Source organism: Neophocaena asiaeorientalis, unplaced genomic scaffold, assembly GCF_003031525.2.
Source record: "Neophocaena asiaeorientalis asiaeorientalis breed wild unplaced genomic scaffold, Neophocaena_asiaeorientalis_V1.1 scaffold721, whole genome shotgun sequence".
Lineage (NCBI taxonomy): Eukaryota > Metazoa > Chordata > Mammalia > Artiodactyla > Phocoenidae > Neophocaena > Neophocaena asiaeorientalis.
Window position 1 is genome coordinate 1,464,593 of NW_020175365.1, and position 21,265 is coordinate 1,485,857.

At 34.5% G+C, this 21,265-nt stretch overlaps 1 protein-coding gene across 3 annotated transcripts in view; it reads right to left on the reverse strand.

The window, feature by feature from the left end:
* The window catches only part of UBR3 (ubiquitin protein ligase E3 component n-recognin 3), a 175,784-nt gene that overhangs the window by 85,715 nt on the left and 68,804 nt on the right, over positions 1-21,265 (reverse strand). For all 3 annotated transcript variants that reach the window (XM_024765716.1, XM_024765717.1, XM_024765715.1), the window contains exons 20-23: positions 18,998-19,102; positions 17,744-17,917; positions 15,448-15,908; positions 11,286-11,374 (exon numbers count right to left, since the gene is read on the reverse strand). In XM_024765716.1, coding sequence (XP_024621484.1) covers positions 11,286-11,374; positions 15,448-15,908; positions 17,744-17,917; positions 18,998-19,102 — 829 coding nt within the window. The remainder of the gene's footprint in view (positions 1-11,285; positions 11,375-15,447; positions 15,909-17,743; positions 17,918-18,997; positions 19,103-21,265) is intronic.

Below are 21,265 nucleotides of genomic sequence, written 5' to 3' on the forward strand. Positions count from 1 at the left end.
CTACATCTTTGCACAGCTTGATACAGCATTCCCTTTTATTGTTGAACAGTATTCTATAGTATGGATGTACCAGAGTTTGTTTATCCCTTCATCTATTGAAGGACTTCTTCACTATTTCCAGTTTTGAGCAATTATGAATAAAGCTGCTATGAACATTCATACACAGATTTCTGTGTAGACATAAGTTTTTATACCAGTTGGGTAAATACCTCAGAACATGATGGCTGTATCATATGGTAAAACTAAGTTTAGCTTTATAGGAAAATGTTTCATTCCTAAACGAAAAAATTTCAGGAGAAAGAACTTTTTGTATCTTTAATTGACAATACATGGAAAAAAACCCTGAGTTAATGTCAGATTTACATCACTGTAACTGGTTCTTTAAAATTATTAGTTAATAGTATTAAAACTATATAAACACTTATCTCCATCTAGTGGCTACCAAAGAGTAGATATATAAAGTGAAATACCAATTTCAGAAACTTATGTTGACTGTTTACCACAGCACTGTTAGTTATAGCAAAATCAAAAACAAACTGAAAACAAAGTGAATATCCAATAATAGAGAGGTAGCTGAGTAAAGTACTTCATTATGGGCTATTATGAGCTTTCCCTCCCTCCCCTCAAATAAAGAAACGGAAGGAAAAGAAACAAATTAGAGCAGTGGTTCTCAACTCTGGCTGCACATTAAGAATCAGCTGGGAACTTTCAAAAGGTTCGTATGTCTGAGCCCCACTCCCAGAGACTCTTCTTTAGTCTATAGTGGATCCCAGGCACAGATATTATTTTAAGGGGGATACAATGATTCTAATGTGCAAAGTTGAGTACTACTGAATCAGAACTACTAGAGAGCACCTGGAGGTATTACTGAGGTAGAGAGCAGCAAAAAGTGATCCCATTTGGTAAAGCAAACAATGATCAAAATCAAGGAAGAAAGAAAGGGGGAGAGGGGAGAAGGAGGGGAAACCTGATATGAACATATAATTGTAGTATGTTTGTATATGATTATATAAATACAGAGGAAAGCACAAGAATATACCAAGCAAGCTGTAAGCATGGGTCATGGAAGGAGAAAAAAATAATATGGATTAAAAATATTTATATTAATCCCATGTATATAACATTGCATACATATGCAAGCACATGTGTGCATAATGATATCTGGGATAAAAAGAGATCCCAGATACTAATTTGCAGGGATATTCATGATACATTGTTAAGTGTTTTAAAAAGGAAGCTGTACCCCAATGTTCATAGCAGCATTTATAACAGCCAAGATACAGAAGCAACCTAAGTGTCCACTGACAGATGAAATGGATAAAGAAGTATACATACACACACACACACAGAATAATATTCAGCCATAAAAAAATGAAATCTTGACATATGCAACAATATGGATGGATCTAGAAGGTACTGTGTTAAAGTGAAGTAAGTCAGAGAAAGACAAATAACTGTATGACCTCGTAAGTGGAATGTAAAAAAACAAAACAAAATGAAACAGAATCATAGATACAGAGAACAAATGGGTGGTTGCCAGAGGGAATGGGAGTGGGGAGTGGGAGGTAAAATAGCTGAAGGGGATTAAGAGGCACAAACCTTCAGTTATAAAATAAATAAGGCAGTGGGATGTTATATATAGCATAAGGAATCTGGTCAATAATACTGTAGTAACTTTGTATGGGGGCAGATGGTTACTAGACTTAAAATGATCATTTCATAATTTATGCAAATATCAAATTACTATGTAGTACACCTGAAACTAACATAATATTGTACACTAACTATATTTCAATTTTCTTAAAAAAGGAAGCATGGGACTGCCCTGGCAGTCCAGTGGTTAAGGCTCCGTGCTTCCAATGCAGGGGGCACAGGTTCGATCTCTGGTCGGAGAACTAAGATCCCACATGCCGCGCTGGGCAGGCCAAAAGTTAAAAAAAAAAAAAAAAAAAAAAAAAAAGGAAGCAAACTGTACAGTATTATATACAGTAAAATTTTATTTCAGGAAAAACAAATAGAAACAAAATGTATTCATGTGAAACAAGAAAGCCTGTTTATAATGGTTTATCCTGGAGGGGTGAGATTTAAATGGGAAGGTAGGAAGAGATGACAAGCTTTGCTTTCATACAGTTTTGTATGATATGTTAAGCATATTTTTCTTAATGTCTTGGATTGGTATCAGTGGGTCTTATTTATGGAACAAATAACCAAAACATAACATACATTTATGGGCTGTATTTTTTTTTTTTTTTTGAAATATACCACATCACAGATGACTGACTTGAATGACAGATGCAGCACCATCCCTCAAAAATGAACAAATTTACAATCAGAGCAACCAACATAAAAAGTATTCTATCCATGAGATCTGCTTTCTAATTTAAGTGAAAAGAAATTCAATTAGTTTCTATTTAGTTGAGAGAATAAGAATTTCACAAGTTAACACAGCAAAATTTACATAATTTATAAAATAATAACAGATGCAACAGCCATAAATACACAGGACTAATGCACTATATGCATTCCAATGTCACAAGTAGATCGGTCCTACCTAAAACAGAGCAAGTCTACAGCTGTGCCTGATTCCAAGCAAATGTAAGAATATAAAAGAGGCTAATTTATGATAGAATCAAACCCTAAAGCAGCAAAAAGATGTGTCAGGGAATAAGAAGCAGTTAAAGATATAAACAGCATCCTTTTCCATAATAAGAGAAATGCTCATTAAAATTAGACCAGATACCACTTCTTTTCACCTACCAGATAAGCAAAAATACAAAAGTTTGACAACATATTCTAATGACAAGTACGCAGGGAAATTGATACTATGACACATTGTTGATGGGAATGCAAAATGGTACAACCCCGTAAGGGTAATTTGGCAATATCTAGCAAAATTACACGTGTTTACCCTTTGACCCAGCAATCCCACATCTAGAAATCTATCTTACAGATACATTATCAAAATACAAAAAGATACATGCACAAAGATATTCATTGCAGTACAACTTATATAACAAAAGACTGGATATTACCCAAATGTCCAATAATAGAAGACCATCTGAATAAACTATGGGGGGGTGGTATTGTGGGGAATCTACTATACAGGTAGAAAAAAGAATAAAGAACATCTCTATACACTGCATGATGGGTTCTCCAGGATATAATGTTAAGTGAAAAAAGCAAGGTAGAAGAATTATACATAGTATGTTATCATTTACCTAAGAAGGGGACACTGGGGATGTAACTATTTTTATGTCTCAATATATATATATCCCCAACCCCCTTTCTTATGTAAATTATTAAAAAAATAAAAGGATAAACCTCAAATTAAACTGTACTATTAAATAGCAAAATAAACAGCTCCCTCCACAACTAACAACAATAAGAGGTCAACCAAATCCTGATCTATGCCAGCTCCTGCTTGGACTACCCCACTTTCCAAACGAAATCTTAAAGGATGGGTACTGTGGACAGCTACTATTTCTATCTACCTAGTATCTACTGTCCCATCTGCTAACAGCAGGACTCAATTTTTGCTTAGAGAATCATACCATCACCCCCACTTTTGATTCATATGACTGGAGTGGGGCTGACCTTATAACTAGGCTAGACTAATAGAGACACACCAAGGATTTTTGTTTCAGCTACTGGAAAAGAAGTATTCTTTTCATTCTGGTTTAAAAATAAATAAATAACACTTTCCAAACACATTGAATATCCCTTCTATCTTGTACCTTGTACCTCAATCAATCAATCATCAGTCTATTAATTCTTATTTTGCAACTATCCTCATAACTGTCCCTTTCTATCTCCAGGCTACCAACTTGGGGGAGTAGGGGAGGGGAGGGACTTAACTCTGCTCAATTTGCTTCAAATATGAAGAAATAGTAAAGAGCTTGTTGATTAACAGCCCATACTCCACCATTTACTACTGTATAATCTCAGACAAATTTCTTAACCTAAATTTAGGCATCTTTATCTGGAATACTACCATCTATCTCATGGGTCTATCAGGACAGATAAGTCAATATACAGAATGTGTTTAGCATAGTTTTGGTTACACAGTTAACATACAAAAATATATATCATCATCATCATCATCATCCCCCAAAATTCATACCTTTAGACCCAGACCCAAAATACAGACAAGGTTTTGTATATACAATGTTCATAATAATTTTTAAAAACTGTAAAACTTAAGTCCAATTATGATGGGATGAGTAAATTATAGAATAAAAGTAGTAATAGCCAATGCTTATAAACACTTATTATGTGCCAAGCACTCTAAGTGTTTTAAATGTACTAATACATTCAATCTTCACAACAACCCTATGAGGTAGGCAGTATAATAATCCCTTTTTAACTATGTGGAAACCAATGTAGAGAGAAGTTCAGTAAACTACTCCAGGCAATGGAGTGGCTGCAATATGAACTTGGCAGTAAGGCTCCAGAGTCCATGATGATAACCACTACCTGCTACCTCTCCAACGAAGTAAAGCCTTTAAAAATCATAGTTACCAGGAGTTTTAATAATAATATAGGGATATGTTTATGCTAAAATGTTGAGCAAGAAGACATGAAACCAAATTGTACTACGCAGTATCATCTGTAATGTACGTGTCTTTTGGATGGTGGGATTAGGGATAAAATTCATCCTTCTTTATGTTTTTCTGTACCATATAACTTCTACGATTAAATGTAGTATATTTAAGATAAGAAAATAATTTCCAAAATAAATTTGCTCTATATTAAGCATCTAAACTCTCACTTGAAACAATTATGCTGGATTTCAGTCATATCTATCTGATAAGCCTTAATGAATCAAGGTCTAACATCCTGACTTCTATACCTAGATGGCTAGTAAAAACAAATACTGGGGTATAGTAATCAGGAGACAAAGACAGAAGGAATTGCAGAGGGAGTCTTTTCATATAGAAAATTTGATAACTACAAAAAGGCATTATCAACATATAAATAAGAGTACTAATCACAGAGTAGAAATCTGTTGCATTCAGAGAGAAAAGCGTTTGTCCTTAAATTTTTACCTAATGATGTAAAATATTTGATTAGAGGACTTGTAAAGTACTGTATGTTATAAATTCAAAATACTCTACATGTTATGTTACTAGACTAGAAATCTTGGGAGAACATCCCTCATACACAAAGATAAAGGCAAAATAAGAAAGAAGCAACTATAGAATGCTTACATTTACAACACAGATGGGAAATAATGCAAGAAGACAAAAGGTATCTGACAAATAAAGCAGAGGACTGGACTGAGATTAAATTGTGTCTGTATTATTGCTAAATAGTACCTCAGGTGTGGGCCCTGCTTTATGTGTTAATAATATTATAATACATAATATCAGATGTAAATGAGCAGAGTAATCAGAGGCAGTGAGACATATGACTCTGTAATTTTTATCTTGAGCGATGTATGAAAATGGGATCTCAAACAGGTTCTAGGGGTCAAACAGATCTCTTTGGGAAGGGAGTGAGTTATAAATAAAAGGAATATGCAAATCTGAATGGTCCAGAATCCCACTGGCATGGCCATAACCAACATAAATAAACCAAACGCTCATGAATCTATTATTACCTCACCTGTCACCACTGCAGCATGCAAGAACCGGGACTAGGAGAGAGTGGAGCCCATTATCCTGATGGCTTCTGGGAATTGCCTCTGTTTGCTAGCAATCATGTCTGCCTGATCCCTCAATTGTTGTTCCTGTGCCCTGGCTACTACCAAAAAAGATCAAACCTTCCAAAAAGTAGTAAGATTTAGGACAGTGAGTCAATAACTTTGCACACTACTGACATTCAAATATATGATTGTGAACATAACTGGTTCCTAAGCATTGCTTATCAAATTTTATACTTAGCCTGGGTGAGCAACATCTCCCACTCTCATTAGCAACTATTCCAAACCTCAGGTGGCATTCTTTTCACTCAGCAGAACTCACGTTTTACTTAGCCCTGAAAACTGAAGCAACTGAGTGATCACCTGAACTTCCCACTTCCCCTGCGCCTAATGGAACTCACCTCTATCTCCATCCACTCTTTCCCTCTTCCCTCCAGTCTCCTCAGGGAAGGAGGTGGCCATTCTCCTATTCAAGACAATACTACCTAACCTCCTCTGGATACTTTGCTTAATCAATTCCTTAGAAAACTGTTTTTGTTCTATCTCACTTGGGAGTGGGAGGCAACAGATAAAAACAATTTCTGAAAGCAGTATTAACTAAGCTTTTTTTCTTAGTTCCTAAGGTTGCCAACAAACAAACAAACCGAACTGTACATCAAACTGGTTACACTACCTCCCCCAAAAAGACTGCTCTCAAGTGACTTCAGAACACAGAGCTTTTGACTATACACCCTTAGTAGAATTACCGAAGCACAAAATGATCTGTAAACAATTTTAAATTTTTTAAACTTAATTCAATGATTTCATTGTTTAACATAATATCCAGGTTGGTATTTGAAGCTATTTACTTTGAAAGAAAAAGTAATTTTCTTACATATGATGTATTGTGCTTGAGTAGGAGAATATTCTCAATCCTAGGACACGTATATTGAAGTATTTAGGAGTAAAGTGTCATGATGTCTATAACTTACTTCATTTAGTAGAGACAGACAGAGAGGGAAAGAACAAATAAAGAAAAATGTTAACTAGGGGAGGATTATAGTGGTACATGGGAATTTATAATACTATTCCTTTAGCTTTTCTGTATGTTTGAAATTTTTCATAAGAATAAACAGCATGTGTGAAATTAACTCATTTTGGTTTAAAAAAAAGCATTTATATACATATATACTCAGAAAAAGATTTGTAAGGATACAGCCTAGGTTAGGAAATCTGATAGTAAAAATATAATATTATTTTCATATTTTTGATTATATGTGCTTTCTAAGTTTCTATAATAAAAATTTAATGTTTCTGTAATAACAGAAATTTTAACTTTATATATTATAATAACAAATATAAGTAAGTATCTAATCAAGATTGCAGACTGAGCACAGGCTTTTGTCTCCATTCCTTCTAAAAAACCACTGAAATAAAAGTAGAGAAATACATAAAGAAATATTTCCCCAAGAATATAGAAAAAGGATGGAGTTGTGGAAGAGAGTTTCACCAACCAACAAATAAGAAATGTCAATAAAATTTCCAAAAGATTGGAGGAGATGGAGACATGCTGAAAATGAAAGAAAGTCATAAAAGCTGCAACCACTTATGTATTATGAGAAAGTTTACAGAAAGGAAGAATTGATCTCTCCGTTAGAAGAATGTCAACTCTGGGCTCAGAATCAGTCAGTGAGGCACAGGATAGGAGTCATAAATATTAAGTGACTCTGAAAACAGAGTAATTAATCAAAAGTCTATATACAGAACTTCACTACTCAGCACCCCAATTCCCTCCCCAACTTTGACTGACAGAGCACTCAGATAATTTGACATTTACCTCACAGAGGAAAAACAGACTATCTTTCTCCAGAGGAACTGAACAAGTCAGTTGGAGAGCACTGGGGTTTCTAACTGAGTGTTAACATCTGGGGGCCCAAACAGAGTAGTCTGCAGTCCTCCCACCAAAATCTAAGTCTGACAGTCGACACACCTCATCCATACTCACGCTAAAGAGAATTACTAGCATCAAACCTACTTAGACCTCAGCAGGGTAAACCCAAATTAACTACCCAGACCACCTTTCCAGGAGAGTCAAGGATTATCAGGCAAATGAGGAAAACTAACAACATGAAAGACTAACTTAAATTTCTAAGTAATTCAGAAGGATAAAGGATAATTGAGAAAGAGAGACATTCAGAAAGATTTGAGAAAAAATTCTACAGACAAAGTAAGACCAAGATATTGAAGAGAAGAAACCTCTAAGCATGTAAAGCAAAAAGAATACATGATATAAAAAGACATAACTGATAAACCTAGTGGTAGGGCAGGAATAAAGATGCAGACGTTGAGAATGGACTTGAGAACACAGGGGGAAGGGGAGGTTGGGACGTAGTGAGAGAGTAGCATTGACATATATATACTACCAAATGTAAAATAGATAGCTAGTGGGAGGCAGCCACATAGCACAGGGAGATCAGTTCAGGGCTTTGTGTCCACTTAGAGGGGTGGGATAGGGAGGGTGGGAGGGAGACGCAAGAGGGACGGGATATGGGGATGTATGTATACATACAGCTGATTCACTTTGCTGTACAGCAGAAACTAACACAACATTGCAAAGCAATTATACTCCAATAAAGATGTATAAAAAACAAGACATAAAAGATTAAAAGATCAATCCAAGAGATCCAATATCCAAGTAGTGAGAGTCCCACCAAAAGAGAATAAAGAAAATATAAGGAGAAAAGTATTATAATAGTTTTCTATTGCTGTTTCACAAATTACCAAAAATTCAGTGGCTTAAAACAACATTTATTATCTCACACAGTTTCTGAGGGTCAGGAACCTGGGAGCAGCTTAGCTGATGGTTCTGGCTCAGCATCTCTCATGAGATCGCTATCAAACTAACAGCTGGGCAGTATTCATCTGAAAACTTGAATGGGGCTGGCAGTTTCACATCCAAGTTCACTCACATGACTGTTGGCCAGAGGCCTCAGTCCCTAACCACACAGGCCTTTCCATAGGGCTGCTCACAACATGGCAGTTGGCTTTCCCCAGAATGAGCAATCCAAGAGAAAGAAAAGCCGTCAAGAGAGAAGCCATAGTATCTTTCATAACCTAATCTCAGAAATGACACACTATCACTTCTGCCATATCCCAGTGATCATGTCTACCAATTCTGGCACAATGTCAGAGAAGACTACACAGGGCATAAATACTAAGAGGTATGGATCATTGAGGATCATCTTGGAAGATGGCTATACCAGTTATCAAGAAAAATCATAGGAAAAAATTTCCTCAGAGCTTCTGATACATGAATCTTCAGACCGAAAAGGTCCATTAAGTACTAAGGAGAATGAAAAAAGATCCACCTAGATATATATCATAAAACTTCAGATCTCTAAAGATCAAACAATTATAAAAGTGTCACAGGAAAGGGAAAAAAATGCTCACCCACAAATGAATAAGAATCAAACTACCACCATACTTCTTATCAAATTAATGGCAAAAGACAAGGGAGTATTGCTTTAACAGTTGTAACAGAAAATGTGTATCAACGGGGAATTTTATGTTCATCCAAATTAACAATCAAGCATGAGAGCAAACCAGAGTTCCATCTGGAAATTTAAAGAATCAGAAAGTTTAGCTTCCAGCACAAGCATTATTGGGAATACAATTGAGGCTGCACTCCAATAAACAAGACTCCCAGAAAGACATAAGATGCAGGAAACCCCAGATAAACATGATAAGAGGAAAATCCTAAGGTAATGGCTGCAGAGCATGCCTACAGAGCAAATGGACCAGACTGGAATAGAATTCCATGCAAAGGACAGTATGATTGAGTGGGCAGAATAATAGGGATATCATAAAGGCATATTAGTTCGAAAAAAAGGCAGTTGGAAACTTCAGGAGAAACAAAAGACAATATAACAAAGTAATGGCTCAAACAGAAATGAATAAAGGATGGTATGGTTTTAGCAATTGCAAGACTGTGAGAAAAGAGGCTATATAGTAAATACAATCTCCTTAAAGTGCACTAGGAGTCAGGCCAGTGGACTCAAAAAAAAAAAGTAAATGAATACTAGGTTATTTTTTAGCCCTGTATTCAACAACATTCAAACAGTTATCTTAACTGTTTTTCAACATATAGAATAAACCTTTGGATGGAAGACTTGACTGCAACTGCAAAACAAAATGTTGGCAACCTTAATTTAAAAGAAAAGAAGTAACTAATAAAATGCAGAGGGTAGAGATAAGGAAAAGAAAAATGAAAACTAAGGGTGGTTATTAGTTCATTTTATATGAAGAGATATGAAAAACTGGCTATAGATAGAACACTTAATAGAACACTTAATTGTAACACTTATTACAATTATCTTTAATCTGTAAAAACCAAAAAATATAAATAATTATTAATTTTTGGAAAGAAGGAAAAGAAAACACAATGGAAAAAGTGAAAGCAGTGTCAATGAAATAAATCCTCATATTTCTTATCAGAAAGTCAACTGAACCAAACGTAAAATAGATAGCTAGTGGGAAGCAGCCGCATAACACAGGGAGATCAGCTCGGTGCTTTATGACCACCTAGAGGGGTGGGATAGGGAGGGTGGGAGGGAGGGAGACGCAAGAGGGAAGAGATATGGAGACATATGTATATGTATAACTGATTCACTTTGTTATAAGGCAGAAACTAAAACACTATTGTAAAGCAATTATACTCCAATAAAGATGTTAAAAAAAAAAAGTCAACTGATAGCAAGTTAATCCAATAAGCAGAATTTAGTATACTTTACATCAAAGTTATGTCTTGAACATAAACTCTACTGTTGATGGTTTAGAACACATTATGCTAAATCTGGACTGACCCTCCTCTTCACACCTCTTGTGAACATTAGTTATATATTGAACAGTAGTTAATATATATATATAACTCTAGTTACATGTGCTTATGTGCATGAGACTGTATTTGCATGTCTGAATGCACATATGTGTATATATTTTAACTAAAGGCACAACTTCAGTGTATTTTCTTTCAGCATTTTTGTCTAAAAGTTAAAAGAGAGAGAGAGAGAAATCAATGAAATGCAAGTAATAGTCAGGGAAGGGAGTATCCTGGTTAACTGAAGCCTGAGATTAATTAAGATTTAATCTATTTTTCCTATGTGTGTAAAAGATTACTCATAGCAATCTACCATCACACAGGAAAATAACATCCTCTCTCATTGTACAAATGCTAATGCTAACCCTAATGGAAGTGAGAAGTGCATCTGATTTTAAGAAATAGTGAAGGGGTGGGCAGCAGGAAGAGACACGGAAAGTATCTGAAAACTATTTTAAGGATCTTAGAATAATTTCTCAGGAAAAAATCAGAATAAGTAAATTCACAATGATGAACCTCACAAATCTAAAGGACAGTTTAACAGAAGAAAGCAGCAGGAGAATACTGTATTACTACCATCAGGAAGAACTTTCTAACAACTGTAGCTACTCAACAACAGAATGGACTGTCTATAATAAAGGTCTGATCTTCCATCACTCTATTGTTTAAATAAAGACCAGAAATCATCTGTTTGCAATGTTAAAAACTGGTGGATGATTGGACTAGATAATCCCTAAGGTAATTGTAACTGTAAGTATGAGAGTTCTAAACTAATAAATTTTGACTTACCAACATCCATTGCAGTTTCCATGAAGCTTTTCTGTCGTGAAGCAAATTCTGCAAGCAATTTCTGCTGCCTCTCTCTGGCCTTTTGTCGTCTAGATTAAACAGAAATAAAGTGATAAGTACCAGACGTGCTTAAGACATACCTACTATCTTTCAGGGGTATATAATGTACGAAAGGCCCCCCGCACACAGTTAAGAACAACCAATTTTCTGTACTATGTATTAAATTTCAGGTAAAATTTTATTGTCCTTAAAAGGATTCTGCTGCTTTAAAATAGTTTGACAATCATTGGGCTTAAATAGGTAAAAATAAAAGCCACGATTTACTTTAAAATGTGAAATAATAATTAAAGTAAATAGAAAATTTGGATGTCCAACAACACAATTTCCTAAATATATGTCAGTTCATAGCAAGAGCAAGAAGAGTTTTAGCTAGGAATCCACAATTTAACCCCAGGTACAAATAACAGCAAACTCATTGCTAGAAGAAACTATTATGTTAAGCTATGAACAGAATCTAAAAGATAAGAATAGTCAGATTTAGGGGACCTCCCTGGTGGTCCAGTGGTTAAGAATCCGCCTTCCAGTGCAGGGGACGCGGGTTCGATCCCTGGTTGGGGAACTAAGATCCCACATGCTGCGGGACCTTAGCATGTGGGAGCAACTGAGCCCACGCGTTCTGGAACCCACACGCCACAACTAGCGAGAAGCCCGCACACCACAACAAAAGATCCAATGTGCCGAAACTAAGACCTGATGCAGCAAAAATTAATTTATTAATTAATTATTTTTAAAAAGAATAGTCAGATTTACTGTTACCTTAAAAACAGGTCTCTTCCTAAAAGAGAAATAGCAAAAAGCCAGGAAGTTTTCCAGTTTCTACCAGGAAATATTCCAAGTTTGGTTTATTTTGTTTAAAGTAAAAGAATATGAAAGAGTCTCAAATACAAGATAAAGATAAAACTATATTCCAAATCTAAGCATAAATATTCCTTTGGATTAGTTCACTTTATTCTATTTATTAATTATCCCTTATCTACTTCCAAAGAGCATTTTAATTTGAGGCTAGTTGAAAAAGAAAAAAAATGACTATAACATAAGTATAAGAAAATAAAAGTAAACTAATAAAGACAGGAGATAGGCTTCCCTACATTTAAAGATGCTAGAAATACTAATAAGCATAAAATTCTACCCCCAGCAAGGTAAGGTTCATATAGTAATTCAAAACAAGAGAGGAGGGAGAGGAAGAAGAAAAAGGTTAAAAGGTAAGTTATACATTAACTCATTGGGAGAGACAAACTTTTTACTTGAACTAAACTCAAAAAGGGATTTATCATAGCCCATGATACAAAGGACATTAAAAACATAATGGATGAAAAAAAAACCCATAATGGATGGAGTATACTACAGCAGTTTCTTTTAGTGACCATTTATTATATCTATATACTACAAAAGAATTTTATTAAACTGAGACTCTATGTAGTAATTTCTATGGGAAACATAAAAGAATTCTGCTATTAATCTGAAATGATTCAAGGATATAGAATTTAGAAGAATGGAATGCTGATGGTAATTTTTAGATTATTCACACATCCACTCTGACCCATTTAGTGGAGATAATCACAAACATCTATAAAATCAAGTACTGTGGTCCAGCTTACCATAAAAAGTTACATATTTTTGCCAATAAAGTTCAAGAGATTTTTAACACTCCTTTTCTAACATTTATTTTAAATGTAAGTTAGGGCCCACTTAAGAAAACTCACTGTATTACCTATTTTATAAATATAACTCTTATTTTTTATATTATATTTTATATTTTAAGCCAATATATTATTATCCAGGTTGATCACTCACCCTACTCATCAAAGTGGACTCCCAATGACATTAGCCATTTCAAAAAATTAAAAACCACTCCTGGGCTTCCCTGGTGGTGCAGTGGTTGAGAGTCCGCCTGCCAATGCAGGGGACGCAGGTTCGTGACCCGGTCCAGGAAGATCCCACATGCCGCGAAGCAGCTGGGTCCGTGAGCCGTGGCCGCTGGGCCTGCGCGTCCGGAGCCTGTGCTCCGCAACGGGAGAGGCCACAACAGTGAGAGGCCGGCGTACAGCAAAAAAAAAAAAAAAAACCACTCCTGCATTCTCTTTCCTTCCTGAACGTGGAAGGTGGCACAGTGGCCTAGGACAGGGTGTCAAGACCCAACGGCCTGGCACAGGAAGGCATTCGTGTGGGGGAAAGTTACAAGAAATTGGTTACATACAAGGGAAGTAATCAAAAATTAATACATATTAAGGATTATAGGGGCCAGGTTTCTCACTATGGGAGGAGAGAGTTACAATTATGAAAAGAAGGAAAAGAATAATAAATCCTATGGTGCTGGATTAGAATTGGGATTATCAGGTTGAACTCACAGTCATAGTTTTTAATAACTCTCTCTCCCCTCCCTTTATCCGCCTCCCATACACACACATTTTTGCCCACTAAGAGGGTCTGTGAATGAGCTCATTAGAATGAGCACATGGACTGTAGTTTCTAAATAAGATTCTTTACTAAAAGGAACTCTTTGGAGAAATGGCTAATACCAAACACAAGATGAACCTGGGCTATCTTCTTGGCCCAGAAAATAATTGAAAATGCTCAAAGAATGGTGGGGAGAAATCCAAAGAACACAGAAACCAGCTTGAAGGGACTCCCACTGGTCAAATCTAGAACAATTTGAGCATCAAAATGATTAATGAGCATGAAATTATAACCCATAAAATAAAATAGGAATCCATAACTCCAAACTGATATAAGTAAATAAATGAATAAACTGAAAGTTGATGGAGAACAGGATATTGCAACATCTCAAAGTATCTCCCCACAAATCACATATTAATTACAAAGGGGGAAAAAAAAAAAGAGAGGAAAGTTACTAAGGGTAACTTGACAGTGAAGAAGTCTAACAGACACCCTCATAATCAAGTGATCAAAGTTAATCACCAGTAATTAAACAAATTAAAATCATGTGACACCTGATAGGATGCAGTCAAAAGAAAACAGCAACACTTCCTTTTTTTTTTTTTGGCCAGGCCACCGCAACTTGCAGGATCTTAGTTCCCCAACCATGGATTGAACCCGGGTCATGGCAGTGAAAGCCCGGAATACTAACCACTAGGCCACCAGGCAACTCCCCAGCAACACTTCCTTGATATTCCTCTCAAAGGTGCATCATCGGAATCCAAACATAATAGGAAAGGAGACAAGCCCAAGTTGAGGGACATTCTACAGTGTCTATTGCTCTATAATCTTCAAAAGTGCCAAGGTCAAGAAAATAAAGGAAGAACTGAGGAAACTATTCCATGCTGAAGGAGACCAAAGAGACATGACAACAAAATGCAATGAGTGATTCTGGACTGGATCTTTTTGCTCTGAGACACATTACTGGGACAACTGTCAAAACTTGGGATCTAAGGATTTTATCGTACTAAATAAAATGTTGATTCCCTTATTTTGAAAGGTGTATTCTGATTAGGTAAGAAAACGACCTTATTCCTAAAAAACACACACTAAAGTATTCCAGGGTAAAGCAACTTACTCTGAAATGATCCAGGAAGTTCTTTGTATTATCCTTGAAACATTTCTGTAAGTTTGAGATTTCTTCAAAATAAAAAGGTTTTAAAAATTAAACCCATCCTCAAAGGACAAAAATTTGTCATCAAGGAAGAAATGGAAACAAACAAAAATGTGCCGTAGATGCTCAAAGACGTATGAGACCTCCAAAAATGTTTAATAATAATAGCACTGATAGAATATGTGTTTGGTCTCCTATACTACTCCTTTGTAAACTTATAATAAACTTATAAGTTTCAGTATGTTTCCTTAATCAAAACAATGAGCTACGCACTCTACAGCTCACCTTTAAATACATACATGTACATTAACATTTAGAATACATATGGCTGTCACCATATGTATTCTAAATGTAAATGATAACTCAAGCATGCTAAATGCACAAGCACTGACTATCTTTGATTCCATTTACCTTACAAACTAATCAGCTATGATTATAGCTGATAAACATCCAGGTGATTAGCCTCAGATGGCCAAAAGTGGGGATGGGGGGTGGTAACAAAATCTTCAACTGTACCATACATTAGTTTAAAGCATTAAAAATAAAAATTACCTTTCTTCTTTGTCCAGTGTTTTCTTCTCTGCAGCAGTGATCTTTTTGGGTGGTACAGGAGGGGTCACTTTTCTACATATCTCTTCAATGATGCGTTTGTTCATTCTGCTTTGCAATGCAGCTTTTAGTAAAATTCTTTCTACTGCAGTTATACCATCTCCATGACTATACTTAGGTATATCTGGTTGGATTAAAATTTCTATGTCATCAAGCCAGGGAGGATAGTAGGAGTTTTGTTTTCCTGAGAGTTTGTGGTGAAGTTTAATTAACAAAGACAATATGCTTTCTTTAATTTCCAAAATGGCTGTAGTTAACTGTGGAGCTGAACCAGGTGCAGACCATTTATTTGAAGTTTTAGGACGAACCACCTGATTTGCTTCACTGCTATTGCGATTGATGATCTCCTGAAACTTCTTTCTACGCTCTGCTACTAAGCTGAAAACTTGCGCTGTACCAGAATTCTACCATTCAAAAGAGAAAGAAAAAGAAAAATCAAGAGAAGTTATTCAAGTGTCAAGTTTAAAACCATATTAGTACTACATTTTCAAAAGGGAATGTTCAAAGTTTCATCCAAAGATTTATTTATTTAATAGATTTGCTCTTTAAGTAAATCTGTCTCTTCACTTCTCTCAAATATACTTAGTCCCCCTCAACCTGGAAACGATCGAGGAGAAAGGCGATTAGCCACAGTAACACCTGTTTTACAACCTCCTGGGCCTACCTACCAGGGAAAATAGACAAAGCTTGAGTAGTTTCTACAGCCATATTAAAGAGGAATCATAAACAAAGTCCTTCATCAGATTAAAAGAATAAAAGCTATTCTATCCAACATTCATCAAGAATACTATACTCTTTACCAACTTCTAGAAGACCATGATATCTTCCACTTAAGAAAATTATAAATTAATTTTTTACCAAATTAATGAATCTGAACTGCTAATTAATTTCATTTTTAAGGAACTTCAAAAGTTTGAAAATTAATTCTAACACAAATGCTTTAAGTTACTAAAGTGAAATATAAAGATGAAAAATCAAACTAATCTCTTTCATATTTAAATATCACTACTATTTGTTATTTGAACAGATTTTTTAAAACTATTTCTCTCAATAATTTATCTTCAAACTAGCCTTTTCTGCTAAAGCAGTCAAACTGCACTAGGGCTCTTAGAAATCATCTTTTAATTAAGATACAAGCTAGTTTAATGGATTTCATTAATTTTTTTTAAGCAAGCATAGAAAGGATACTTCAATCAGTTGAGCTTTTTATGAGCTAAATTATAACATACATTATTTTTTTTTTTAACATCCAAGCTGTTTTTCAACGTACTCTGTATCAGCATTAGAAGCAAAGGCTGCTGCTTATAGATTCCAATATTTTAATCAAAATTCTTTATGGTGTTCACAGCAAAAACATATTGTCAAAGACAAAGAAAGTTCCTATAAATGGACTCTTCAAGAAATGTCTGAGTCAATGTTCTTTACTTGCAAAAATCTATATTGTAGGAATTAGAGGTATTTAAATTTAGTTACTTGCCCTGTCATATCAAGATTTTTCATTTCTGCTTTCTATAAATTAATTAAGCTACATGCAATGAGAGAGCTGATTTTCAAAATGCGTCCAAATACACAATATATGGAGTTTAAGATTTTTGTGGGCTTATTTTATCAAAGTTAATTAACTGCCATAGGAGAAAAAAAAAAAGTTGTGAATGGGCATGCCACCAGCAACTAAAGATTAAATTTATTTTGATTTAGGGAACATTCACTTTTAAGATGTTAGTAACAATGCTAAATGTAAACAGACTGAAATGTGCCGCTTATAATTGGCCCAAAATACTAACACTACTAAGAAAAACCCACTATTAAATATGCAGTATTATTTTTTAAGTTCAATAATATGAATTTTCTTTAAAATTAAGCCGAAATTACTGCGTTTAAAAAACACACACACATTGAACATTTTTTAATCTAATCATATTAATTAAACACACACATATACACACAAATACTTCAGCATTTGTCCCCATTTCCAGTTAAAGCCATATTGCTAGTTAATGCAAATATTATATACTTCTACCTCTCTTTGAAGAACTTTAGGCCGACGTGAACTCTGGCAGATTAAAGGAAAAAGATGGGTGAGGCAAAAGTTGCTTAGATATATCAGAGGAATTAAAAGACAATTTAAAATTATCTACAACCACATTTATTTTTCTTTTGGATATGATAGGATGATCTAAATGACACAACCCAACATAACAAAGTCTTTCTTTTTTTTTGTTCTCTCTTTTACACTTACTTGTAAGGAACCCAAGCTATCAGAGCTGGTACTTGCAGGTGAGTCTCTCTTCACTTCTGGAGCAGTCTCTGGAACTCTCACTCTAACATAATTTATAAAGTGTCGCATATTTGATACTAAGTTACTACCAGGAAACCAACTGTCATGACAACGTTCTGGTCCACCTGCTGATGCCTAAAACATAAACATAATGAATATCAAACCTTGCCAATCTGGTCTAAGGTACAATGGAAATGTAACAAGCCCAAATAATAGTCTATTGCCTGTCATATTCCTGAATCCCTTATAGTCTCATTCACAAATCACAAAGTGCTAATAAAACCAAATACAAACACAAAATTTTAGAACAAATTTCTCCGTACTAATATAGGTAAGTCCAATGGAAGTCAGCTAAACTTCTCCAGAAAAAAATACACTTTTCAATTTGGAAATACTTAGTACAGAATATTATTCATCAACCATTAGGAATAACTCATAATACAGTCAAATAATGCTAATTTGGACTAACTGTAGAAGAAAGTCTGAAAAATCAACCAAAAGTCTGACTTAGTCTTAGAGGAATCGTAATGACCTTTTAATATCTATTATGAAAGAATATATGTTGACTCAACTTAGAATATAAAGTACAGACTAGTCTTTTTACTTGTCTGGTTTTTTCTTGTTTGTTTTTTTTTGCTGTTATTATGTTGTGTTGTATTCTGTCTTTTTGGAGGGAGGGGATGAGGAAAATATCAATTAATTATAAAATCAATTTGTAGTGACAATTACTTTTATGGAAGTGATACTTATAAAATCCTGAAACAGATTAACAACTTGTATTCTTAAGTAAACATTCTCCCTTAAAACAATACTTACTCCATTAACTTAAAACCTTTACAGAAACAATTTGCTATTCAAAATTAATCCCTAATCAAATTATTAGAATTTCTAGACTGAATTCCTAACATAACAATTATTTACCAGTAATCAATGCTATTAGCATAACACCAAAAGTGCACTAACCATGTTTCTTACATCTACATATTATGAATTATGAATTTCAAATTCAATAATTCTACAAATGGAGTTTAATGTATTAGTGAAACCTCTCAAAGAACATATGTACGTGAAAATTAAAAAGGGCCTTTTCCAATAGTTCTTAGGAAGATTTTCATCTGAGTATGATGAATCCATAAATACCTTTCAAGATGACATACAACCTTTTATTAAGGCATGTCATAACTTCAACATTTAAAAATACAAGAAACTACTTACCTCTTCATCTGATTCCTCTTCAGCTGAATTTTCAAGTCCTAATTCAATCAGATATAAAACCATGCAGAGTACATGTTCTGACAGATTTTGATGATCCATCAAAATCTTTAAAAAGGGAAAAGATGCCCTGTAATTACTTTTTTTCCACAAAACATATTTCACTTAAATATCAAAAAATATTTTAATGCTATAGATGAAAGTAACATAAAATACATATACACATATATACGTGTATGTATGCATATGTACATATATATACATATATATAGAAAATTCATAATCAGATACATGAATAAAGCCATACCTTGGTGAAAAGACAAAAATAAAACCCGTAAAACAGGTTCCTTCTCAAGATCACACAGTATTTTAGGCAATATCCAGAGATATTAGTTCACTGATTTCCTAAAGGTTAAGACATTAAATAATCCACTAAAACCATTATTATAAAAATACTAGTATCTAATAAAGTAATTTAACAAGACTATTTTACATTCTAAGTTGCTGACACTCTTCTCCTGATGACAAAGATATCAGATAAATAAGTTTGTTAAATAGGATAATTCATGCAAATGTGTTTGGCATAGCACCTGGCATGTAACTGGGAGCAAAATAATTGTTTATGGAACATTAATATTCTTAAAATCTGTCTCTAAAATTAAAGCTCTGAACCTGAGTGTTTTGTGTTGTTGTGTAAATGTGTATGCAATGTGTGGTTTATATGAGTGAGAAAGGAAAAAGAAATGCAAGTGGTTAGGAGAGAGGCTTCTCTGAGGAAATACTGATAAATCTGACCTTATACACGGAATACACAATGCAAGCCTTACACATTTTATGCAGGACTTTGGGGCTAACCTACACCAATCACTCATTCAATATGATGCAACAAACTATTAACCAGAAGACACATAAAATACCATAAGAAAAAAACAGCCTGGCAACTATCATGTTGTCTTCATTATTTAAAAAAAAAAAGCCATCTGGTCAAACTATGGAAGGGGTAAGAGGAAGAGCTTCTGCGGGGAGTGGCATTGTCAGCTGCAGATGAGACTACAGAGAACAAAAAAAGAGGCCAGTCTAGGCTGAGCCTAGCAGAAACTGCCCAAACGGCAGAGGGAGCTTGGAAAGGACTTAGTCACTTAGGAGCTAATCTATTGTGACTAAAAAATAAAGACTTTCAGTTCACTGACTTTCTAATGCTTATTCTGACTACTGAGAAGGCTTTTCCATTCATATTTTGTGTGGCACAGTGGTGAGGAGAACAGACTTTCAAAATCTTTTAAAAACCTGTTTTTTAATACAAATTCTGTATATACTTAGCTATTTGACCTTGAGCAACATCTGGCCTTAAGTTTTCTCATCTTTAAAACTGGAATAGTAGTCCAGAATTATTGCAAGGATTACATGATCACTATCTGTAACTTGCTTCATACAGTATCTAGCAATTGGTGTTCAATAAATAGTAGATAGGTGGTATGGATAGTGGGAGGAGCAAGAACAGTAAGAGGGGACTGAAGGCTGGGAGGCAACAAAGGTCATGTTTTCTAATCCAGTACTTTACAGGGAGGAAACCAAGGCTCAGCCACACACTCAGCTAGCACAAGCAATACTAGAACAGTTTCAAACTCCCAAGGACTGCCTATCATTACTACTCTGCCTCCTCTTAATAAATAGAGCATTACTAGCTAAAATCAAATAAATTTTGGCTTGAAATCCTATGGCATTACATCTTACAGCTTCAAATGAGTAACTTAAGGGCTAAGAAAAGAAAAAACTTTATTAGGTACTACAAAAAAAAAATAAAAATGGTTTCTGGGGATTTTTATCAACATGTTCTATATTAAAGTTTTTTAATATTAAACATGGCAGGAGATGAAATGGTTTACTGACACTGATTTTTAGAAAGTTGACCTGCCAATGCAATGTCAATTAAAGGTTCTTCTATTATCATAAAAGTCATGAAAACTATTACAAAGTTGAGATTTTAAAAAATTTGTTCATAATAATCTTATAACAATATTGCCTTTCTATTTTTGATGAAATATTATTTTTACAGTAAGCAAATAAAAAGGTTGAAAAAATTTAACTTGAAAGGACACAAATCATTTGCAGTAGGCTTCTTTAATTTTTAAATCAAGAATTACTGACATTTATTATCTGTAAGATGTTACGGAAAAACCCAAAGAAACTTTTTGCCCAACCCAATATATGTACTTAGCTTCACTATCTGAACTAGTTATTTAATCTCTAAAACTTAAAAATCATATCTGA